The sequence below is a fragment of the Aythya ferina genome (genome assembly GCF_964211825.1).
Source record: "Aythya ferina genome assembly, chromosome: 1".
Lineage (NCBI taxonomy): Eukaryota > Metazoa > Chordata > Aves > Anseriformes > Anatidae > Aythya > Aythya ferina.
Window position 1 is genome coordinate 194,246,795 of NC_140296.1, and position 23,999 is coordinate 194,270,793.

The window sequence follows — 23,999 nt, forward strand, 5'->3', positions numbered from 1 at the left end:
TAAAATAAAATAAAATAAAATAAAATCCAATTTTTCCAATACGGAAAACATGGATTCTTACTGTTCCTATGCATTTTTTGATGAAATACAAAGAATCAGAAGTTTTGTAGGGTTTCATAAGACAGGAAAATCTCCAGACCAGTGTTTCTTAATCATTGTGAACCCAAATCTTGCTTTTGCCTCTTCACTTGAGGGGATTCTACAGAATAAAATGGCACAGCCCTTACGTGGCACTACAGTAATATTTCAGAGCTTTCAAAGGCTGTAAGCCACCCAGTTGTTCTGTTAGATTTGTATATAACAGATGATCCTCTCCATATACAGTAAACATGGCAATACAAAAATCCTTCTGATAGTGAAGTTAAATTAGATGTTTCATGTAGGTATCATTGTAAGAAAGATACAGGAACATGCAACTTCAGAAGAATTAGTATAGCAATTACTTACCAGGTTGGCCAGATAATTAATTAAAAATAAAACCACTAACTGTATCACTTATTTCCTCATCTCTTCCATGGCCCCTATCATTTCTATCATTCTGGGGATAGATAAAGCTTTGGGAACATACAGGTCCCTGTCACCCAACTTACTAGAATCTCCCCATCCTCTTAAAATCAGGCTTTTATGGGTAGTTATCAATGGAGACATCCAACAGCAGGATTTGCTGGGGCAGAAAACAAGCTAGAATGATCAAATGGCTTTTTCATTAAGAAGGTGTTTTCCCTAGGTGAAAGGGAAAAAAAACAGTAATTTGTCACAGGGCTTCTGCTAGCAAGGGAGAGAGGTCTGAACAAGGAAGAGGTAAAAGGCTGCCAAGGTTATGATGGCTATTAAAGGAGAGATGAAAAAAAAATGTTCATTTCAAAAAAGAAAGGACAACAGTGCAGAACTTTGACAAATCAGGCTCAGACATGGTCTGTGGCAAGGATGCCTGGCAGATCTTCCAGTGACTGCATGCAAGACACCTGGAAATTCTTATTACTACTGGCATAGTCAAGGAATGAGAAGTAATCGCTCAACATAGAAACAAAACTAAAGAGTCTCCCTGGTTTTATTCTCACCACTAAGCTGATGAGTTGTAATAAACAGCAGTAAAGAGATTAAGAATAGGAAGCACTACTTTCTCAACAAAGAATTTGGAAATAATTTCTATTCCAAAGATTACTTAGAAGTCATAACTGTATTTTGGAAAATACAAAAATTAACAACTCCTTGCAATTCTCACACTGGCTGAAAAACACACCAAAAGTAGTGAAATATCCATTTACAAAGCAAACAAACAAAAAAACAGAATACTTATCTTTTCTGGCCAATTACACGCATGCTTAAGAAAAGGAGATGGCAAACTTCTAGATTTTCTATAAAGACACCACACAGTTCACCAAAAACATCAAGACCTTTCAAACTCCCACAACCAGATTTTGTTTTATTTAAAATTAAAGTCATTGATCATTGATCTTTTGCTCTCTTCTCTAAAGAAAAGGTCTCCTGCTTTGCTGTCAACAGCATGACAGTCAAGCAATAAACATGTCCTCAATCCATCCAAGGGGGGGGGTGACATCGTTTCATAATGCTATTTGTATAGGACAGCCAGCTCTCGTGCTGTACTAAAAGAATCTAGTCTGAAACATTTTCAGAAGCTTGGGAAGAAAACACAAGAAATTAGTAATTCTGTTTCTCACTACAGAACATAACTCCTAAAACCATACTAGAAAATTGGGCTACAGCTATCTTATTAGAACTACAATGCTTATTCATGACTAGGTTGGTCTAAAATCTGATTGTACAGCTAAAAGAAATAATGTAATTATTAAATAAAAATATTTTTTTTGATGGCCAATGAAACCAAGAAGAGTGGTAAAATGTCTTCTGTAGTTAGTGGTGGACTTTAGTACTAGGTCAAAGGTTGCGCTAGATGATCTTACAGGTGTTTTCCAACCTGACTGATTGTATGATTCCATACGTTGAAACATTTACAGTCACAAGCACAGAGATGATCAATAACCACCCACAATTCAAAGAATACTTTAGGTAATGCTTTCAGTGTATTAAAGAGCAGACAGAACCTTATAATCTACTGAAGGTTTATTTAGTAAGTATTTTAACTGACATCTGCAGTTCTTTCTTGATTCTTTACATTTTAAATGCTTTCTACCTTCTGGGACAAGGGAACCTGGGGCTTCATCTGGGGCTTAAGGGAGCAAAGAAGCTTCTACCAGCATAGCAGACACATAAAGGATTGTAGTGGGTTTATGTGGCAAAGTTTTGGTAGCAGGCAGCCATAGGGGTGGATTCCGTGAGAAGGATCTAGAAGCTGCCCCATATTAGGTAAGGGCCCTGATGCTGGCCAGAGTCAAGCAAATAAGTGATGTTGTTTGCGCCTCTGGGCGAGCAGATTTAAGAAAGGGGAAAAAAAATGCCACTACACAGCAGCTGGGAGAGCGAGAGGAGTAAGAAACAGCCTTGCAGGCAAGGTCAGTGAAGAAGGAGGGGGGGAGGTGCTTCAGGTGCCAGAGCAGAAGTCCCCTGTGGTCTGTGCGGAGGCCCCTGGTGGAGCAGGCTGTCCCCCTGCAGCCCATGGGTCCCACATGGAGCAGATCTCCACGCTGCAGCCTGTGGAGGAGCCCCCGGTGGAGCAGGTGGATGTGGCCTGGAGGAGGCTGCGGCCCATGGAGAGCCCCTGCAGGGGCAGGCCCCAGGCTGGAGCTGCAGCCCGTGGAGAGGAGCCCACGCAGGAGCAGGGCTCTAGGGGGAGCTGCCGCCCGTGCTGGAGCAGTTTGCTCCTGAGGCATGAACCCTGTGGTATGGAGCCGTGTGGGAGCAGTTCTTGAAGAGCTGCTGCCCGTCGGCAGCCCACACGGGGTCAGTCTGGAAAGGACAGCATCCTGTGGGAGGGACTCCATGCTGGAGCAGGGGACGAGAGTGACTCAGAAGGAACAGCGGAGACGAAGTACTACAGACTGACCGCAACCCTCATTCCCCTGTGCCGCTCGGGGGGAGGAGGTGGAAGAGTGCGGATTGGGGTAAGGTGTTTTTGGTTTCTTTCCTTTGTTTCTCACTTCTCTAGCTTGTTAGTACGATTTATGGCCTATTACTATCTCCTTACTCTGAGTCTGTTTTGCCCGTCACAATAATTGTTGAGTGATCTCCCTGTCCTTATCTCAACCCATGAGCCCTTTGCATTGTATTTTCTTCCCCCTTTCCCTTTGAAGAGGGGGAGTGAAAGAGTGGCTGTGGTTGAGCTTAGCTGCCCACCTGAGTAAAACCACCACAAGGATGGATCATCATTTATACTTGTAATTTTCCTGACATTTTCCTTATTTTCTGAATCAAACAAGGCTCCATGAGTTGACAGAAAAGAAAGAAGCAACATTAAGGTCTTCTAAACTATACTGAAATCACAGGGGAGCTGGTCTCAGAAGCCTTATCCTGGCTACTCTGCAGCCTTCTTTTCAGTTCATTAGTGAGCACCACTTCATTGCTGCTTGAAGTCTCATGGATAATAGAAGTATCACAGAATCACAGAATTGTAGGGGTTGGAAGGGACCTCAATAAATCATCAGGTCCAACCCCCCTGCCAAAGCAGGTTCCTTAGAGCAGGCTGTCCAGGTAGGCGTCCAGATAGGCCTTGAATATCTCCAGAGAAGGAGACTCCACAACCTCCCTGGGCAGCCTGTTCCTGTGCTCCATTGCCCTCACCATGAAGAAGTTCTTTCGCATGTCTGTGCGGAACTTCCTGTCATCCATTTTGTGGCCATTGCCCCTTGTCCTGTCCCCACAAACCACTGAAAAGAGGTAGGCCAAATCCCTCTGTCTTCCACACTTAAGATACTTGTAAACATTGGTAAGATCCCCTCTCTGTCTTCTTTTCTCAAGGCTGAACAGACCCAGGTCTCTCAGCCATTACTCATAGGGGATATGCTTGAATTTCTCCTTTAATTTCCCATTCAGAAAGAATGGGTTGGCCTATTAGAGAGTCCTTCAAAAGTTTTGTTGGCCAAAGAGCTGTTGCCTGAAAGTCAGAAGTCTCCATCATACTACAGGAAGAGAGAATGCCCCCAAGGGTAAATTACCCAACATTTTGATGATTCCCTTAAGTATCAAAACCAAACACACAAAACCATCAACATTCAGAAATGAAAGAAAACCAAGCATGGCATGCCAGAGCTGTTCCAACACTTTACTATTTAGCTCTAAGAGAGAATTTGAAGTTATCGAAGTAGTGGAGAATGAAAATGAAAAACTAATGCTCTCTCTATTTGGGGGCTTTTATTATCTACCGCAACAGTCTGCCCAAGAACTTGTCCCTAAGGACAGCAAGTTTTTTCTGGGAGAGGTTATGCATCAACAACAGATTCTGCCCTGGGGTGCCTCTGGCCAATCTTTTTGGGTAAGAAAAGCCAGCATGCTGACTTGGTTGTCTTGGTTTCCGTATACCCACAGATGGGGATGGTAACCTGGAAATGCAGACTGACTGTGTGCCCATAATGCAGACAGACAGGTTAAAAGGTGGCGGTGCTTCTTCCTGCGGTCTTCACTTCTTGAAAGTGCGACTGTGACAGACGAGGTAGGATGAGAATTTTCTCAGCTGTATACTGTGAACTGTCAATCAAGCTTCACGTTTGTTAGTCAAATAAGACCAGTGAATTCGAGAATGTTTAGATTTGCCTTCCTTTAAACAGGCACATAAAGAGTACAGCAATGTCACAAGAGGAAAACTCAACTGAGAAGAGCCCAACAGTAATATTAGCTCCTTACAAATAGAAAAGTTCATGCATTTTTTTGGACAGAGGTTGTCTGGCATGAAGCTTGATACTGTTCATGTGGTATATAGGAATGAAGGGGGCAAAAGAAAAAAAAAAAAAAAAAAAAGAAATGCTGCAGATACTTGAAGCTCTGCTTACCTGCAGAAGAAACTGTAACCTCTTCAAGTGACAGTGTCAGAAGCATGCAGTTAGCTCTCATGTGCACATTCGGGGAGTCTTTAGCAGAGAAAAGCTCCTCCAGTAACATGGCCAGTTAATATTAGTCACCAGATTGATGGAAGAACTGAAGTGGCTTCCAGTCCTCTCTCTTGTATGCCCCTGCCTCCCTTCCCAGCACAGCCATAAATTAAGGGCTCAGATGCTTTTTGTGCTGTCCCTTCCTCTGGGTCCTGGGGTCTGGGCTGCAGTGGTTTGGAAAACACACTGACTTGAATGAGTTACAGCCCTCGTGGGCAACATGTTGGTCCTTCTTTCATAATGTACATACTTTGCTCTCCCCTTCATTGAAATGAGACAACTTTACAAGTGGCCACCAAAAGTTAAAAAGTACAGTCAGCAAAGGCGGTGTGAAGTGAAAGGCCATTGAAGCCCAACTCCAAATCTCTATTTTTTCTTATTCCCCCATTTTTCTTCCTTTTTTTTTTTTTCTTTTTTTTTTTTTGTAAAGCCCAGGAAACAATTCAAGTTACTGACAGTTTCACACATGCAGTCTTCATCAAGTATTTTATTTAAGAATGAATTGCTATAAGCAAGCTGTAGTAATAAAAAAAAAAAGCTGTAGATGTAAGTGACCATGAGCAGGTAGGGACGTGGCTTAAAGTCAGCTTTAGGCCTAAATTCAAATTCACTGCTGACAAGTGTAGACGTCACAACAGAATTTCCTTCACAAATACCCTTGGATTGCAGAAACCTAATTCTTCTCCTGTGCTTCTCCCTCCCCAGTAAAATACTGCAGACAACTCAGATCCTGGTTAAATATTTGTCTCAAAAAAAAAGCAAGCAAACAAGTCCAACAACCCAACAATGCAGACAGAAGCTCAGTCTGAAGTACAAGCTATGTCATCACATACCTACTGCATTGGCAGGGCATGATGGAGTTGTCAGACTCAACCCTGCAAAAGGGCTCTGTGAAACTCCTCAAGGAGAGGTGGGAGTCTGCAAGTGCTCCGAGACCCAGCCTAGTGCTCCAACTCCCACCAGCCCCATGGCCCCTGGCACCCGTGGAAAGCAGCCATGGCAGCACTGTGGAGAAAGACCCAGCAGACAGCAGGAGGGCAGATACGGTTAAAGAGGAGCTCCTGGGTGGCGCTTGCCAGATTGAGCCCTTCTCCATCACCGTGAAGGAGCTGAAGAGACACTTTGATACCCTAGGTGGCAGGAAGGTGAGTGCAGGAAGGTTCTGCAGTTGAGAATGATTCCCACAATATCCCATTTGTGCTTCTAGTGATGTTAGAAACATGAGGAAAGCATGTGCAACTATGCCAAATAACCTTGTTTTACAAGGAGACCATAGCACATGGAAAGTGCAAGATACTGCCAAACATGTTGGTATGCTAAACTATCAGCTAAGTAGCACACAAATTCACAATTTGCAACCTGCAGTGCCACAGAAATTTACCTTAGAGCATTCTGGAGAACACTACTGCCAGAACAGCACCCCTTCCAATGTGCTGCTTCTTCATATCCTTTCTGCCCCCTTAAAACCTTATCTGTCTCCCACCAGTAGCTTCTAACTCGCATCCCCTCGATATCTTCCAACAGGGAAGTGGGAGAAGCTCACTGCCACTGACATTGACAAGTCAGCCTGGGAGCCATTCACACATTTCTATGGTGGAGTCCAGCATGAAAAGGCGAAGAGCAATCTTTGAGAAAACGTTAACAGAAAACAGACAGAACAGCAATGCTGAAGGTTAGCCGTACTACTTTGATCTCATTTCTCGCTTTCTTGAGTTCAATGCACTCCATCTCTGATATGACAAAAGCCAACCACACTCATATAATCAGGGCAACCCCCATGCCCCCCTGGAAGAGAATGTGGTGTCCTTATAAATGCAAAACAAGCTTTCCAGCTTTCTCCATTTTGTCTTTTGTATTATGGAGGAGTGACCAAAGCCCGTTAAATACTTTTTAAACAAAATACAACATAATGGTGTCCTGGGTATTGAGAAGATACCTTTTGATGAAGACAACCCAAATCTACAAATATGATATCAAAAATATGGGTAGCATTTATCAATTATGACAAAGTAGTAACTTCAATTTCTAGTTTGGTTAAAATAGCTTGGGATTGGTGACATGTTGCTTTGTTAACGATGCATTAAATTTAATTGTGGCTTTCTCGTTTCCACAAATCGAACACTCTGTACTTTATGCGTTCTAAAGTAAAAATATGACGTAGTTGCTAAAAAGTTGGCAATGCTGTTCATTTCACCTACTGCTTTTCTTTCAAGATTTGAAACGCATGCACCCATCTCCCTCTCCCCAACTATGATGTTTGTAGTTGCAGTAGGTGGTCACAAACGTGTCAGAGGACTACCAGAAGAGAACTCCCCTATGACAGGCAACACACTGCTGGACTTCCAGGAGAATGTCTCCTTGAAGGAAAAAAATGGCGCTTTATCAGGCTGCTGTATACTAGGCAGGCAGCAGCAACTGCTTTGCTAATGTAAGATACCAATGTCTCGATATCTTCTTAATTCTTTAAAAATTCTTCCAAAAATTTTGCACCCCGTTTTCAACTTGCTAGGGTGTTAACTCTACACCTCCTCATGCCATGTGGCTTTCTCAGCTGTTATGCAGACACAGCTTGTGTGCGTACATCATACTCCGATTCGTCCTTCTGGAGCCTCACCTAACTTTGACCATTCAGAGTTCTTGGAACATCGGGTTCCTTGTGGTGCTTGTAACCTGCTAAATCATCACGGTACACTGCCATAAAGGAACCTTTTGGGGTTACACCACTTAAAGTAGATTTGATTTGTGAAAGCCCTTCACAGGCAGAAACAAAAATCCAGATTACTGTTAATTAGTCAATTCTTTGTGTTTGTCTTTAGGAGACCTCAAGTACTACTCAGCCCCCAGTACCAAACAGCACCAGAGAAGCTGAGTGCAGTGGAACGACCTGCAAAGAAAACCCAGTGGAAGCCTTTCAAACATAAGAGGTCACTTTATCAAGTAATAATTATATCATTCGGCAGGTATACCGAGATGCAGATCCTTATCTGCTTTGGCTCTTACTCCAGTACTACTTGGTACAGCAAGATCCTGATGTTCTGCTGATGCTCCTGCTGTTCCGCAAGATCCTGATAGCAGCTCTCATTTGGCAGTGCATAACAATAGTTTTAGAATTACATCCTATACAGTGTTTTTTGAATGTGGTAATTAATGGGGTTTCACGTTCATACTTCTGTGATGTCTCAAAGACAGTGGCAGAAATATGGAAAACTCTTACATGTTGCACTAAATCCCGCTGTAAAGTGAAGGTTTTGTGCACAGGTTTCTCACAGAGAACAAGTTACTCTGGATACAAACAGGGCTTGGGACATTGCCCCAAGTTGTTCAGTGCCTCCTTCCTCAGCTAAGCACATTCATTGACATCAGTGGGACTTCAGGAACAGGTTTAGATGTTGGTACACAGAGAAGAGTTTGGCATAAGGTGATAACTTCAAATATATGCTGAGCTGCTAGAAAGAATTGGACAATTTAATAGTTGTCTGAAAACACACGCAAATGCTTGCCTTGTAAAGACAAAATTCTGGATGACAAAGGCTCGATTTACAGCCCAGAGGAACAGACCCACAAATCATGAGCATGGTGTTGAGGTTCTGTTTCTGCAGTTTAATTCTTGTATTAGAATTCACGTATTAGGTTAATTCAAAGACCCCAATAAACTCTGAGCCTGGGCAATTAAATGCATTTTTCAGGAGGTTAAATATCCTGAGTATTTGGACCTTCGAGCCTACATGTCTCAATCAACTGGAGAACCACTCCTCTATGCCTTATATGCGGTGCTAGTACATCATGGTATCAACTGTTGCACAGGACACTATATATTCTATGTAAAGGTACAAGTCAACATCATTTCTAACAGGGTAAAAGTTGTGCTGGCTTTTAGTTAGAGGTATCTTCCAGTGCAAATTAGAATTTTTTAAAATTAGACACTAGTCCACCATACTGTCTAAATTTCTATTTTCACGGTGTAGTTGCAATTAAAAATGTAGTCGGCACCTGTGAAAATGGTGGAAAAGATGGAGCTTTGCCATCAAGAGCACATAAAGTTGTATTACGTACAACCTGTCATTCAAAAAGTATTTCTATGATGTGACAAACACAACTGAAAGTAAAACTTGATAAACACTTCTGCTTTTCCTTCTCTTGAAGGCAGTCTCTTCTTTCCTTCTTTTTGGTCTCTAAACACGTGTATTTTCTGTCACCAGTTTCTCAGATGCAAATAAACTGTGTTTGTGAAAACGTGTGAAAAAGGCTATCTGGACCAGCCCTTTCAAAGGGCACAGATGAAGGAAGCATTGCACCAACCGAAAAGCACAGTACCTTGTGCTGCTTCCAAAATCAAGGCCATTAAAATCATCAAGAATCTGAGGTGATCGACTCAGGGGCAGACACCTTCTGCAGGGGAGCAGGGGATTGAGGCAAGCAGGGCTTTTTTTTTTTTTTCTCCTGGCCTCAAGGCAGCTGAGGGAGCTGCCGGAGCCTGGCATCTCTCTTGAGGGAGGCTGATGAGGCAGAGCCAGCAGCGGCGGGCCATTTACCTCAGGCGTCGCCGCCATTTTGCAGCCACTCGTTGAGGCAATTGGCTCTGGGGCTGACACCTTCTGCGGCAGAGAGGGGGATCGAGGCAGGCAGGGCTTCTTTTTTCCAGCATTGAGGCCACTCGAGGCAGCCGAGGGGGTATGGGCAGAGCCAGCAGTGCCCCCTCCCCAGCCATACAAAGGCAGCCCCTAGGGAACTCAGCAGCCAGGAGGGGCGGTCAGGGCGTGGCATGGCAATTGGCGCAGGGAGAGACCCTCACTGCTCTTTTCCAATGGTCCTTCCCAATGGTGGTTGCAACTTTTTTCCTTTCCCCTCTCCATTTTCCCTGTTTTCCCTTTAGATAAATTGTTTAATAATAATCTTTCCTTAATAATAATTATTTTCCCCTTTAATTAAAATTATCCTCAACTCAACCCTGAGTTGTTCTTTCCTTTACTTCTTCCCCTCCTCTTCTGAGGAGGGGGAATGAGAGAGTGGTTGTGTTCAGCTGCCTAGCAAGGTAAAACCACCACACAGACAAGGGAAACTGGACCCTCATCTCTGCTTGGAGCAGGAGGAGGAATCTTCCCCTTGCCCCTGAAATAGCCCTATGCAATAGGTACGATGCTCTGGGGGAAAAGATTAAAAAAAAAAAAAAAAAAAAGGAGAGGATAATAAAAACAAGCCCCTGGAAAGGATAACAGTATAAACATGGACCAGCAAACCATGTATATAAGAACCTAAGAACCAGTGCCACAAAAAAAGTACAAACAGGGTTGGTGATTGGAGACTCCACCCTGAGAGGCACTGAAGCACCCATCTGCCGCCCAGACATTCTCTCTCGCATCCACATCACAAAGAGGCTACCAAGTTTGGTTAAGCCACAGGACTACCACCCATTTCTACTCTCTCATGTAGGGAAGAGTGAGGTTGCAACAAGGAAACTATGAAACATCAAAAAGGGACCTTATATCCCTTGGAAAGATGTTGAAAGGATGGGAAGCACAAGTAGTGCTCTCCTTGCTCCTCCCACTTGGAGACTGGGACCCAAGGAGGAGATAACGTACAAATCAGATGAATGATTGCATAGCTGATGCCATCATCAGGGTTTTAGGTCCTACAGACTCCACAACCGCCCTGGGCAGCCTGTTCCAATGCTCCTTCACCCTCACTGTAAAGAAGTTCTTTCACGTGTTGGTGCGGAAGTTCCTGTGATCCATTTTTTGGCCATTGCCCCTTGTCCTGTTCCCACAATCCACTGAAAAGAGGTTGGCCAAATCTTTCTGTCTCCCACACTTACGATACATGTAAACATTGGTAAGATCCCCTCTCAGTCTTCTCAAGGCTGAACAAACCTAGGTCTCTCAGCCTTTCCTCATAAGGGAGATGCTCCAGGCCCCATATCATGTTTGTGGCCCTCTGCTGGACTCTTTCCAGGAGATCCCTGTCTTTTTTGTGCCGGGCAGCCCAGAACTGGATGCCATACCCCACGTGAGGCCTGATCAGAGCAGAGAAGAGGGAGAGGATCACCTCTCTTGACCTGCTGGCCACACTCCCTTTAATGCACACCAGGGTCCCATTGGCCCCCCAGGGCACACTGCTGGCTCATGGTCAACCTGTCCACCAGAACCCCCAGGTCCTTCTCTGCAGAGCTCCTCTCCAGCAGGTCATCCCCCAGCCTGTACTGATACATGCAATTGTTCCTTCCCAGGTGCAGGACTCTACACTTGTTCAACTTCATTTGGTTTCTTCCTGCCCATCCCTCCAGCCTGTCCAGGTCTTCCTGAATGGCAGCAGCAGCACAGCCTTCTGACATGTCAGCCACTCCTCCCAGCTTTGCATCACTGGTGTACTTGCTGAGGGTGGACACTCTTCCCTCATCAAGGTCATCAGTGAAGATGTAGAACAAGACCAGACCCAGCACTGACCCCTGGGGAACACAGCTAGTCCCAGGTCTCCAGACAGACTCCGCGCTGCCAATCACCACCCTCTGAGTTTGGCCAGTCAGCCAGTTCTCAACCCACCTTGCTGTCCACTCATCTATCCCACACTTTCTCAGCTTTGCTAGCAGGCTGTCATGGCAGACAGTATCGGAAAGCCTTGCTAAAGTCAAGGCAGATGACATTCACTGCCCTCTCCCCATCTACCCAGCTGGTGATGCCATCATAGAAGGCAATGAGGTTGGTCAAGCACAATTTCCCCTTGGTGAATCCATGCTGACTACTCCTCATAGCCTTCTTCTGTTCCAAATTGCTTGGAGATGTAAATGAAAATATATTCTGAATGCCAAAATGTTAAATCTTAAAAGTCTTTTATCTTTCAAGTATCTGAGAAAAGATGGCCACCAGGTTAGTTAGGATTTTGAGGGAAGACAACTTTCTCCATGACATCACAAAAAATTTTGCCAGTTGTGCTGGCATCCTGTGATTACTGTCAATAATGCTGGCTAAAATTGCTTTTTCTCATATTATGCAATTTCTCAAATTTTCACTTGCTGTTATTAATATAGAGTCCTCATTTTTAACCAGTTTCACAATATCTGTAACATACAGTACTGTTAAAAAGTAACCAAAAATCTGACAAGAAGTTATGTTCAACTACACAGAATCTGGACAATACAGATTGTTTGTAGGTCACTGAACATGGAGTAAACCTGACTCTACGTTAATTTTTTCTGTTAAAATGTCCCAGTAAGCTGAGTTTCCCTGTGCATACTATATAATCCTCTCATCACAGTAATGAAAAATGTTGAAAGGTTTTCCATATCTCAGAAACGCTTTAGAAAGGAAACAAAAAAATCTTTTGAGTTTATACTAATTGCTGCATGTACAATCTTAATTAAGTGAAATTTATTCCAAACAGCACCTAAGGTGCTTATTCTTTCATTATGCCCACAAAAGAACATGTCAGCAAACCTGAAGTCTTAAGATCAAAAAAACAAGGTCATGACCCTGTCATTTACAGTATTTATCAGTATTTTCAGTTGGGTACTTAGGACATGTCATTTCAATTTCAAGTTACACATTAATCTAACGAGTTTGTCAATAGCACTGATACATCAGAATTAAGAAAAAAAATCAGGTTAAAGAAAGAGATAATGCATGCTGTGAAGCACTTCATAGTCCCAAACGAGCAAACATAACTATTAGTTTGCTGTTCAGAGAAAGGAATTCCCAGACTTTATTTTTCTTGGGTGCACACATGCAGCAGCACCACTGTTTCTGCTTTCTTCAGCTATCAAAGGTGCCTGGACTTCCTACTTCATGTTACTTATGGCTATTGACCTTGTATTATAATTGTATGCAGTAAGAAAGGCAAGGTGCTATACACACAGTAACATTTAGAAATACCAAAGGGTTTTTAATCTCTAGAACTGGCACCCAGTATTTTATTTTTTATACCATATTCCATCACACAGTCCCTTTTAAAACACTAATGGAATAAAGAAATGTTTGTTGTACCTTTATTGACTGCAAGACACTAGTCCCCTTCTCGGTTTCTATTTTGCAGTTACTGCATTCAATTTTCTGAATCTTCACACAGCCAGTCCCTGATGTTTTGATATCCAAATCTAGAATTAAAAGAGAATTAGCAACAGAACAATAAGGTCAGATCTGTTTAACGTAGTACTTGATTACAATAGAGTAACTACATGTGGTAGGATAAATGCTGTATGATTAGTTATCATCTACTTACATCTGGCAAGGTACAGTCCTTTAGTGAATTTTTTTTTTTTTAAACCATTCCTACACTCCACCACACAACTACCTTAATCACTGTATCTACTAACAATTCTACCCTATCATGGGTTTTGGGGTGGGAAAGCTGACAAGTTGCTTGAAACCATAAGGAGTAACAGAACTCCATTCCAGGAGATGTGTTTGTATTAAGTTAGAGCTCACCTTGCTTAGACCTACGTTGCCTCAGCCAGCAAGCAGCATAACACAAAAAAAGGTACAGAACTTTGCATGCACCATTCTTCCCTAGTCTGCTGGAAGGCCTGACTTACCCTCTGGGCATGAAGGAGCTTGAGTAACTGCAGTCTGAATCACCTCACCTTAGTATTGTTCACAGGCTGCCATGAAGAAACTCACTGGGTCTTGTAGATAACGTGGCGATCAAGTGAGTAATTTATGGGCTCATGCAGGAGCAGCACAAACATTTTTCTGCTACTTAAACTCAGGGATGAGTTAGCCCACAGAGAAGTGTGAGAAGGTGCAATCTGGGGATTCTGACTGCAGTAATAACCATTTATTTTAATGACCACCATAGGCACTGGTAAAAGGTAAAACCAGGAGAGGAAAGAAAAAGTTTTGTCCTTTCTTATGGAAAGTAATCAGAAAAAGAATGCAGGAATGGAAGAATATAAAAGGATGTAATAGGTGTCATTTAATATGTTGCAAGAAATTAGTGCTAGAGGAGATTCAGGCCGCTTACTACATGCTAAAGACCAGGGGGGAGGGGGAAGGGAGGAATCTAGTTAAAAAAAAAAAAAAAAAAACTTTATTTAAGCAACTATGAAATCCCTCCCTTTATTTCTACCATCTGCTACGGTGACCAGTAACATTCTAAGAGATGGAGAAGAATCAGAGTGCATAGAACAGGCTCTGCCCCAACAAGAAACCCCAAGTGAGACCCATGAAACAGCAGAGGCTAAAGATCAACTGGTACACTGCTGCTCAGACCAGGCACTGGAACCACACTGAGGGCAGCTTGCAGACAGAGAGACACAACACCAACTTACAGCAAAGGAAGGTTTTGTCACCTGACAAAACAGGAAAATTCAGTACAGCAGGAGACAGGTAAAACATTTGATTTCTTTGCTTCACGACTGCTACCTTCTTGCTGCAGTCACCTAAAGGCTAAGTTTGGTGAAGGATGCAAACAGTATTTGAGGGGCACCAATTCTATAAGAAAAGGATGCCAGAAGAACTGAGCTGGAGAAGCAAGTTTCCCACAAAGTCTTTTTGTTTGTAGATATTGTTTTCTTAGCCTCCTCACAGAGAAAGAGGGAGATACATGGACCTCCAAGAAAGTGATAGTGTGACCAAGACTTTACCTGACTGCACATTTCTTAAATTCTTAAACTGAGGCATGTAAAAGCACAAAAGGATGCTGAGAAGGGATTGGTGACTAACAGAGGCTGGAGGGCCAGCATTACAATATTTATATTGGCAAAGCCGAGGTAGTTTCACCAGACTAAAAATATCAGAGTGGTATGAGAGCTATTTCAATTTGATCAATTCTGATCTGCAGGCTTTTAACTTGTTGAGATGTGTAGGCAAGACATTTCCAAAGTGTTTTCTTTCCTAGGAAGTAGTTGGATTGTTTAAATGCAGTTTGCAGAAAGACACTGATAGAGGCACACACATCTGAGCCTGAAACAGCATGTCCCTGTACAGCATAAACCTGGAGAGTTCAAAAAAGAAAATAGTATTGTTTCTGAAATACAAGCTGTCTTGCTCAAAACTGCTCAGTTCACCCACTGGAAAACTGCATGGTCCTCGGGAGAGCCTATATCCAAGGCTTTTGCTACCTTGCTTTCAGATAATACACAAAGGCAGCTTGCTTGTGCAAGCCTTTAAATTCCATCAGCGTGGCAGCTTCTAGCTCTTGTTACTTCTGTCAAGAAAAAAAAAAAAAAGAGGAGGCGGCTTAAGAACAGTCAGTTCAACCATGATACCAGCTTAATGAGAATTTGCTAAGAGTAAAAACAACAAAAACTTTTGATCCTGCTTGGTACGTTACAGCCATTATATGAAAAGTAGACTAGCAATGTACTCCCAGATGTACCAAAGATCTGTGCCAAAACAGGATGCAGAAGTCCATGAATTCACATGCATGCTGTTAAGAAACACAGCATTTCTGGCCTAGAAACACACGTTCCAGAGCCACAGTATTGCTAGCCTTATTGAGGAAGAGTTAGTGGACAAGGAATGCCTGTCACGTGAACAGGCTTCCTGATGCAAGAATAAGTGACTCCCAGAAGAGGCAGGCTAAGAGCTGGATAACACTGCTAACAGAAAGTCGACAAAAAAGGAGGGATAGGTTACAATCCATTTCAGTGCCAAAGCTCCACAAATAGTCTGATTTCTCCTTGGCAAAGCTGAGGGCTGCAGCCAACTTCAGCCACACAAGGCTTGAAGAATGCATAAAGATCTTTAAGGTGCAGAGGACTTGCATTGAAAATAAATGTGTACAGGAATAAAAAGACCTGTGGTATGAGACTGTAGGCAGAGGCACTCCAGAAATACCACCTTAACCTGTAATATTTAAAATAAATAGGTTATCAGCATGTTTCAAAGTGACTCATTAGCACTGAACCACTAGAAATACTTCATGATGATCCAATTCTCTGCTTGTATGGGAAGCTTACCAGTACATGACCATACTTGTTAAGATAATTCAGTCCTATTTACTGAGGGCAGCAGATTATGGTATTTGCTGCTCTGAGGCTGTCATGTTTAGGAATAGAGACCGATGATGTTGTTTCTCAACTCAGTTAATATGTTAAGACTTAAGAAAATACACTGTTGAAAACATATCTGTTTTCCAGTACATTTACAAAAGAACAAAAAGCAGAAACAAGTATTCCCAGGATCCTGGGTTCTCCCCTCAGAAGTAGGATGAAAAAATGTTTAAGTGATAACATAATTTTATTATATTGGTGAGTCACAGCAGCTTTCAAGACCCAAACATGCCTTCAGCTTGCCTAGTTAAGTCTGAAAGAATCTACAGTATTTAACCAAAGATGAAAGTGATCTTATGGGCTTTACATAAGGCTCATGTGGAATAGTTAAGTTCTAACAAGGAGAGAGCTGGCACCAAAACAACCAGACAAAAAAAAAAACAAAACAAAAAAACAAAAACAAACAAACAAACAAAACCACTGGCTTCTAAATTGGCCCAGGCCTGGAATGCTTGAGGGGACAGAATTTTGGTGTTCTACTCAGGGAAGCTTGGCCACTGCTTCAGACTTGATGGTTCTCCTACACGACTTTGCTGTCTCCTTCCCCAGGGTATAATACAGAAGAGCATTGGAACAGTCTGTTAAAGGAGGTTGTAGAGTCTTCAACCCTGGAGGTTTCAAAACCTGGAACTAGAAACCTCCTGAGGCCCCTATCAAACGTGAATTACCCTATAATTCTAATAATACATACCTACTAAAACTAAACATAAGAACTACATAGGCAGAAAAGAAGGATGATTCTCAAATTCTGGTTATGCCAGACCTCATTTTGCTTTATCCAAGGAGTTAGTCAACATACACTAACAAGAACTAGCTGGTTCCAGGGTTAGTCAGCACATGCTGTTCTAGATGCCAAGTGGGATTCCCTTCACGTGATGAGCAGACTCACAACCTACAGCTATATGCCCACACCATTCCTGTCCAGGAATAAACAGCTAAGATGTATACAACCTGAAGTAAAATAAATAAAAAAGTCTGCTAGATTAAAGAGCAATTCATCAGTATCTATCATTTGTGAAGGTAAAATGTGTCAGAGGATGGTCAGATTGAGTAGGATATTGAAAGATTATGCACAGCACAAGAATAGCCACTGGAACAGAAACAGAGGTTCCTTCGGCAGTCAGCCCAGTAGGGTTAACCCCAGTTGCCTCTGGTTTAAGGTGTGTATTTAAACTTCTCATCCAGCACGTTCTGCAAATGTTCATCAGATTCTGTGGAGTTTTAACCAACTTAAAGCTTCCTGGGTAAGTTCCAACCTAAATTGCAAAAGCTGTTATGAAATGCTTTCACTTCTAAAAAGGAAACTAGCTAGAATACCATAAGGACATTCACATCGACTTCTTAACTTCTTACAGTCTAGTGACAAAAAAATGCTGAGATAAAACAGTCTAAACAGAACAGGGCCAACACCCTCACGTGGGCAAGGAAGGCCAGAGAAAAGCCACAGTGTTCAGAGAGGAATGCTTACAGCATTGTTGGACTTCATGATCTTAAGGGCCTTTTCTACCCAAAGCAATCCTGTGATTTGGATTGTATGCTTGTTTGAGTCCAGAGCCTTCTATGACACTATTTGTAGCCTGAGATGCATTTTCCAAGGAGTGAGATCTTGTGCACTGATGTTTAATGGACACTTCTTTCCTACCACAGGAAAAGGAACAACCCAAAAACAAACTACCACTCAGAGATTCCAAAATACATGCCAGAGCTGAAGTGGAACCTTACTGGCATGTAGCTTCACTGAGTACAAAAAATATTTACATCAAGAGATTTATATCTGGTATGTCTAGATAAGAGCACAAAGAGACAATACTAACATTGTGCTAATTATGGTGTAACAAACACCAGGTAGTAGAAGGTGACTATAATCCACAGACTGCACAGGGTACCTAAATTGTATAATCTTACCCCAAAACTGAGTGGAATGACTTGCTTAGAAACCTAGAAGCTAATAAAGCCCATCTCAAGAGCGCCAGGAGGAAGAAGACTGGGACTGTCTGCTGAGTTAGTTGATGTTCAATGTATAATAAGAATATAACCTCAAAACATGAGGAAGGCTAAATGAATTCTTTTTATTAGAATTCATTACTAAGGCCTTGAGGGAGGTTCTCCATATTCAAGCTCTTTATGAAGGCTGAGATTTTCCAGGCCTAAACACAATGAACTCTCTCCCCTCATCCCACAAAAAAAGAGTAACAAGTATGAAGTAACAAAATAGTCCCTCAAATACCCTTTAGAAAACAAAGTATAAGATTGCTGTTAAATGGCTACAATAAACAGACAAGTTCTGTCAGAGAAGTGAAGGGTTATGAATGGAATGATGGGTTTTGTTTTGACTGTTTGTAATCCTGGGATGAAATCTATTAGCAAGCTACAGAGAGGCCAATGTCATCTTTGTACGTGCCAAGCAGGAAAAAGAAAACCAACCAGAAAAACCCAAGAAAATAAGAACGTAGCAGATAGATAACTCTTAGGGAAGACTTGAATCTACAAGAAGACAACACTCCTGCCTCATGACACTATTACTGTTTGGTGAAAGAGGCAACGAATACACTGATAACATTTGATCTGCTCCCAAACAAACTTGGACTTTCAGAAGTCTTTGACAGAGTACTGGATTGTTTTCTGACTTTTAACTATAAATTATGCACCATCTCAAACACTTTGGGAACTCGGAAATCAGTATGAATAGCAAGGTTGAAAACTTTTCACCAGCTAAATTATTCAGAATTGTTAAAACTATCAAATTGCTGAAGATCTTGGAACACTGCGCACTTGTCCAAGAAAAAAGCAGTTCAATGGACAGTACACCTCAGGGCATTCTTTGCCAAAAGGCATGGAGTTTGCCAGAAAGCTTTCACCATGGCGCTGTTCACACATGTGACATGTGGACAAGCACTTAGAAGAGAAATCCACTGAGGGTCTGAGGTTCTGTATCAGGCTCAGAAGATGCTCAAGCTGAAAACAGCTGACAGCACACTTGGCTGTTTGTCCTGTTCTTACTCTTCCTTCCCTGAGCATCCATTCATGCCTGCTCCTGGAGACAGGACAGCAAACTAGTCGGATTCATAGCATGAATCAGTATGGCCGTCCTAAATGAGACAAACCAGAGATAAGTAAAAAGATGGAAGGCTCAGAAAGCCTTTGCTGTATCAGCTAAGAAAAGCAGTAACTGAGAAAACATAACGCGGTGGTCCAAGAACCTCACAGATGAGGCACATTAAGTGTAAATTGAATGGGATTATTCACCACATCTCAGAGCACAGCTGCAGCAGAGCATCAGAAAAAATAAAGCAGCAGGATGGGGGGGAACATCATCAACCACCAAAACCCAGGCTCAACAGCTCCCTAAGCTCACCAAGGGGAATTATCCCAGCAAGCTCACCCTTTGCCATCCCTAAACTTCCTGCCACCATCAGCGCTTCGGTTGGGATGTCTGCTGTTACCAGCGGTGATGGTGACCCTCAAGAAGGGTTTGTAGGTAGGTGCTTGTTGGTACCAGCGGCTGTGGCGGCTCCCAGAAGTGGTTTGTCTGTACAAGAAGCCTTGCCCAGACGTTCTTCCAGATGATTTTAACCCCGAGGTGTTAAACCACGCAGCCACCCCCACCCTCAGGCTCCCCAAATACCCCGCAGGGGCACCCAGCACCCACCGAACTCAGCCGGCGCCCGGACCTCCACGGCGGCCCCGCTGCCCACTCCATCGGCGGCGATGGCGGCGAGCTGCAGCTCCTCGTCGTAGCGCACCCGGACGCGCTCCGGGTCCCGCCTGTCGCCGCGGACGGTGACCAGCAGCCGGCGCTCGGAGCCGGGGCTCCTCCGCGGCTCCAGCGGCCGCACGCTCACCTCGCAGGGCAGCCGCACCCGCAGCCTCCCCCGCGGGCCGACCGCCAGCTCCCATTCCTTCAGGGGCTTGCGGGAGCCGCCGGGAGCGGCGGAGGAGCTGCTCCAGGCGCGGGGCCACCAGCGGCAGCCCGCCCGCAGCGCCCTCATGGCGGAGCCCCCCCCTTCCTACCTCCTCCTGCTCCACTGTCCCTTCCCCGCCAAAGTCACGTGATGCCAAGAGAGCCCCCATCACGGAGGCTCCTGGGAGTCGTAGTTCGCCGGAACTACCCGGGTGTTCCCATTGGGCGGCGGGGGGGGAAAGGGGCGGGAGGTGAAGGCTCGCCTTCGGCCGCTATTGGGCGGCGCTGGAGCCAATGGGAAGGGAGGGGAGGGGAGGTGGGCTCGCGTTGCCATGGGGACGGGGACGCCGCGGGCGGGGCCGGGCGGGGAGCGCAGGTGAGGCTGGGGGGGGGCTGCGGCCGCCTCAGGGGTTGGGGGGGGGCACCACATTTGTCGCGTCCTCCATAAATAAATCACCTTAAAAACAACGGTTCTCTGCAGCTTGTAGACGAGTGGGGAGCCGCTGGGTTCAGCTAAAAGCTTTCTGTGCTCCCCCCAGCCCGCGGTGCTGTTGTACAGGGTTTTTTTTAAATAAAGGGACGTTTGGGGAGTTCTGTGGGGTCAGGGCTGGGCCGTGCCCCCGAGCACTGAGGGGGGCACAGAAAGGGGCTGCCCCGCCACAACAGCTAATGAAACCCGGGGATGTCTGTTGGGTCCTCCCTTTTACACCCCATGGTGCCATTTTGTAGGGTGGGGGTGTTTTTCCCATAAATAACCCTACAAGCCACCCAATAGGGCATGTGCTTGCCCAGCTCCTTCTGTCCCATTGCCCTCACGTCTGTCTCTGTCTCTATGCCACAGGTTGCGTATTTGTGAGCCCAAGGGGAGGAAGGCGGCCCTGGCGCTCCTTGTCCGGCGGTCATTTCCTCAGTGGAAGGCTCGGTAAGGCCTCGTGCTGACCGGCAGAGCTCTCCGCTTCACTCACTGCTTTGCTTTGCGTTGCTCAGCCTCAAGAATCATCAAATGAAACCCAAAAAGGGCCTGCCTGCCGTACACTGGCTCAGTGCAGAGGAACAGGATTCTGGAGAGTGAAAAACGAACCATGAAATATCTTGGGACGAGACGAGGGATGGATGTGAATTTTTCCAGGTCTTTAGAAATAGCTGATTTTTGAAATACACATATACATACATACATACATACATACATATATATATATATATATATAAAGGATTTTTTGCTGTTGAGCCCGAATACTGAATCTACCTGTTCACTGCACAAGCTGCTGAGGCAGCAGCAGTAAGCCAGCAGTGCAAGGTGCTACAAGGCTCCACAAAGCTCTGCAAGGCACTACAAGGCTTTGCAAGGCTCTACAAGGCGCTGACAAGGCGCTGCCGCCGGGTGGCAGCCAGCCCTACGAGTCCCCTTCGCTGCCGCGGGGACCAGAAGAGTTCAAAACCCTGGCTAAGTGCAGCGCAGTTTTGTTTTGCCTTCCTTTTTTTTTTTTTATTATTATTTTTTTTTTTCTCTGCATTATATTCATGCGAGGTACCTAAACATCCTTCAAAATGTATTTATAAATACTGAAAAAAAAAAAAAAAAAAAGAGGAACTGCTAGGAAGAGTTCTTTCTTCATATAAACTAAAGGTTTTTAAAGTTTTACTTATGCCGTCTATATTTTGGCTATCATGTTGATTCAGTTTTATTTGCATGCTCTTGATTGATTTCTAGTTGATTATGCCCTGTAGGGGTATTCTTGCTGATGTTATGCTTGTGCTGAGGTTCCTACCTGCAAGAACACTTCAAGTTAATCATAGAATCATAGAATATCCAAGTTGGAAGGGATCCAGAAGGACCATTGAGTCCAACTCCTAGGTCCCCAAAGGAACACTCAAAAAAAAAAAAAAAAAATCAAGTTAACAGATCAAGTTAACAGAAAGTGTTTGAGCAAAGTTTACCACACACAGGGCTAGCTGCTTATCAGTGTTCCTTCATATAAAGCTTAAGAATTTTAGTGTCAGGATATAGTTGTTTTGTTTTGTTTTAAAGTTTATTAAAAATTCCTATGCAATTCTACCGTGAAATATATTTATGACATTTTTTAAATCCATTTGTCATAGCTGACAATTTAGATTTCTCAGCATCTTTCTGAACTCCTTCCCTGAAGTTTCTTATTTCTTAATAAGTCATCTGTTGGGCTTGGTGGGTAGGCAAAGCTTTTTTGTTTGTTTTCCTCTGTAATCTAGTGGGTGTGTAGTGATGGTAACAGTTTCTGCTCAGGGGTGGCAAAGAGAGGCTGTCTCCGGAACACACAGGGGTTTGGATTTCAGGGTTGTTTTTTTGTTTGTCACACTACCAGATATTTTCTGAGGAAAGTAAGTTCCGCATGGAAACTAAGTGAAAAGGGAAGTGACAAGCTTCACCATTCAAGTCCTCCTTATCTTAGCCATATCTAACTCCAGCAGCTAAAGTCTGTGGGGGGCTCAGGGTGATTCCATCCCAAACAGCAGGGACTTGAAAACAAACAGAAACAAGGGAACTCACAACAGAAATTGTTAAGCAATTTAGGTACGCAGTATGCTGCCATTTCCCCAAAATAGTTGTCTATGGAACTGTACAGTCTAATCGCTCTGAATTACACGGGTATAATACCCTATTGTATACTATGTAGTTTTAATTTCAGCTATCACTTAATGTTGACATAGCTTTGTGTTTTAAGGGCACAGCCCTTCATGCTGAAGCACTGGCTCTGCCCAGTTAAAACAGAGGTCCTGCTATTGACCAGACTGTAAACTTCAACTTCAGGAAACAAGCATTAGGAAATAAGATCTTAGGGGATAAAAAGAACATCAATTGGCTATTGAATAAACCCACGGTACACAGATGTTATTGTTACCAATAACATCTGCAGATCTTGTCTCTTTCCTTCTCTTTGAAGAAGATATGGAAAAACTGGAAAAGATGACAGGGACAGTAGGAAGGGCTTTCATATTAGTAACAGCAGGTAGGTTGGGTTCTTCATCCTACAGAAAGGGTTACCAAATGAAGAGACAGTGGTAGAAAACACCTAGTGGCACAGAAAGGTTGAGATTATTCAGTGACTCATGCAGTAAAAGAACTAGGTGATTCAAAACAAGCAGAAAGAACTGATTATTCATGTCACGCAGGGGTGAGGTGAGAGACTCCATTCCCTCAGATTTTGTAGATACTGAATGTTTTGCATGAGTTTAAGGGGAGAGTGGATGAGTTTGGGGAAGCACCACTATTCTGTGACTGAAGGATTCTTCTGCCTGTCCCCAGGCACCCAGTGTTGGCTTTGGGTCTTTCCAGGTTTCACTGTTTGGATGTTCCAGCTGAATTGTGTACCTTTTTTCTTACTCATTCAGTATAAAGCACTCAGTCAGCTGTTTTGCTTTCAGAGTCACGTTTATTTGTTAAGATCCATGTGCAAAAGGAAGCAGCATAAAGATGTGGATAGATACTCTGTGTCATGCCCAGTAGCTCATCTGTTCTGTTCATTGTCTCTCTGCTCTGGGTGCTGCTTCTGCCTCTCTAAGCAGGACAGATGGGAATGTGGCTGACTTCTAGCAAAAGTAGCCAATTAGGCTCATATCATTGACTTGAAAATATTCAGGCTTCCTTAGCTGATTTTGCCTGAGAAACTAATTCTATGGCCATTCCTCTCAAGATCAGTGGTGAGAGAGAAGGAAGGAACCCCCCTGCAAAAGAAGGGAAAGGTGCACAACATCCAGCAGCTGGCTATGGAAGGAGTTCCATGTCTATGGCCTCAGTTCAACCTAGTTTCACTTTGCACCTCTTCATCTAAACTTGTCTAAACCTTAGACTTGTGTTCCTGTATTAAACAAAAAAAGCCTTTGGTAGGTTGGAACATTTACATGTCAGTTTATACCAATTTAACTAACCTGGTTTAAATGAAATATCAGTTTTGTGTGGCAGCAAAGAATGAGTGAGGGAATAGCTTAAGAAATTAAATTGTCATAATGAACAAAAGAAGCACACATGTCAATGTATAATGTACATCTATAAATCCATCTGTGAACCTACATCCAATATTAGTAATAAGCTGCATCTCTATGTCCACTGGAGTTAGCCTAGTTGCACAAATAACTGCTC

The 23,999-nt window shown here is 43.5% G+C and overlaps 2 protein-coding genes across 9 annotated transcripts in view; both read left to right on the forward strand.

Moving 5' to 3' along the window:
- Positions 1–2,881: 2,881 nt before the first annotated feature.
- On the forward strand, positions 2,882–12,968 carry LOC311434883 (uncharacterized protein). Of its 8 annotated transcripts, XR_014691803.1 has the most exons (6): positions 2,894–3,023; positions 4,444–4,567; positions 5,709–6,148; positions 6,528–6,675; positions 7,820–7,927; positions 11,227–12,968. XR_014691803.1 is itself a non-coding variant. In XM_084515365.1 (5 exons), the coding sequence occupies exons 3-4, from the start codon at positions 5,855–5,857 to the stop codon at positions 7,922–7,924; spliced, it is 399 nt and encodes a 132-aa protein (XP_084371491.1). In that variant the 5' UTR covers positions 2,894–3,023; positions 4,444–4,567; positions 5,709–5,854; the 3' UTR covers positions 7,925–7,927; positions 11,227–12,968. The 8 variants fall into 8 exon arrangements, 5 of the variants coding, with proteins under 5 accessions (XP_084371491.1, XP_084371487.1, XP_084371490.1 ...); XM_084515365.1 differs by lacking the exon at positions 6,528–6,675; XM_084515361.1 differs by lacking the exon at positions 11,227–12,968 and having other exon boundaries at positions 7,820–9,236.
- A 6,349-nt stretch (positions 12,969–19,317) lies between these two features.
- Positions 19,318–23,999, forward strand: part of CCDC146 (coiled-coil domain containing 146) — a 72,232-nt gene continuing 67,550 nt past the window's right edge. The window contains exons 1-2 of the mRNA XM_084507510.1: positions 19,318–19,462; positions 20,727–20,807. Of these exons, the coding sequence (XP_084363636.1) occupies positions 19,414–19,462; positions 20,727–20,807 (130 nt within the window). The 5' untranslated portion in view covers positions 19,318–19,413. The remainder of the gene's footprint in view (positions 19,463–20,726; positions 20,808–23,999) is intronic.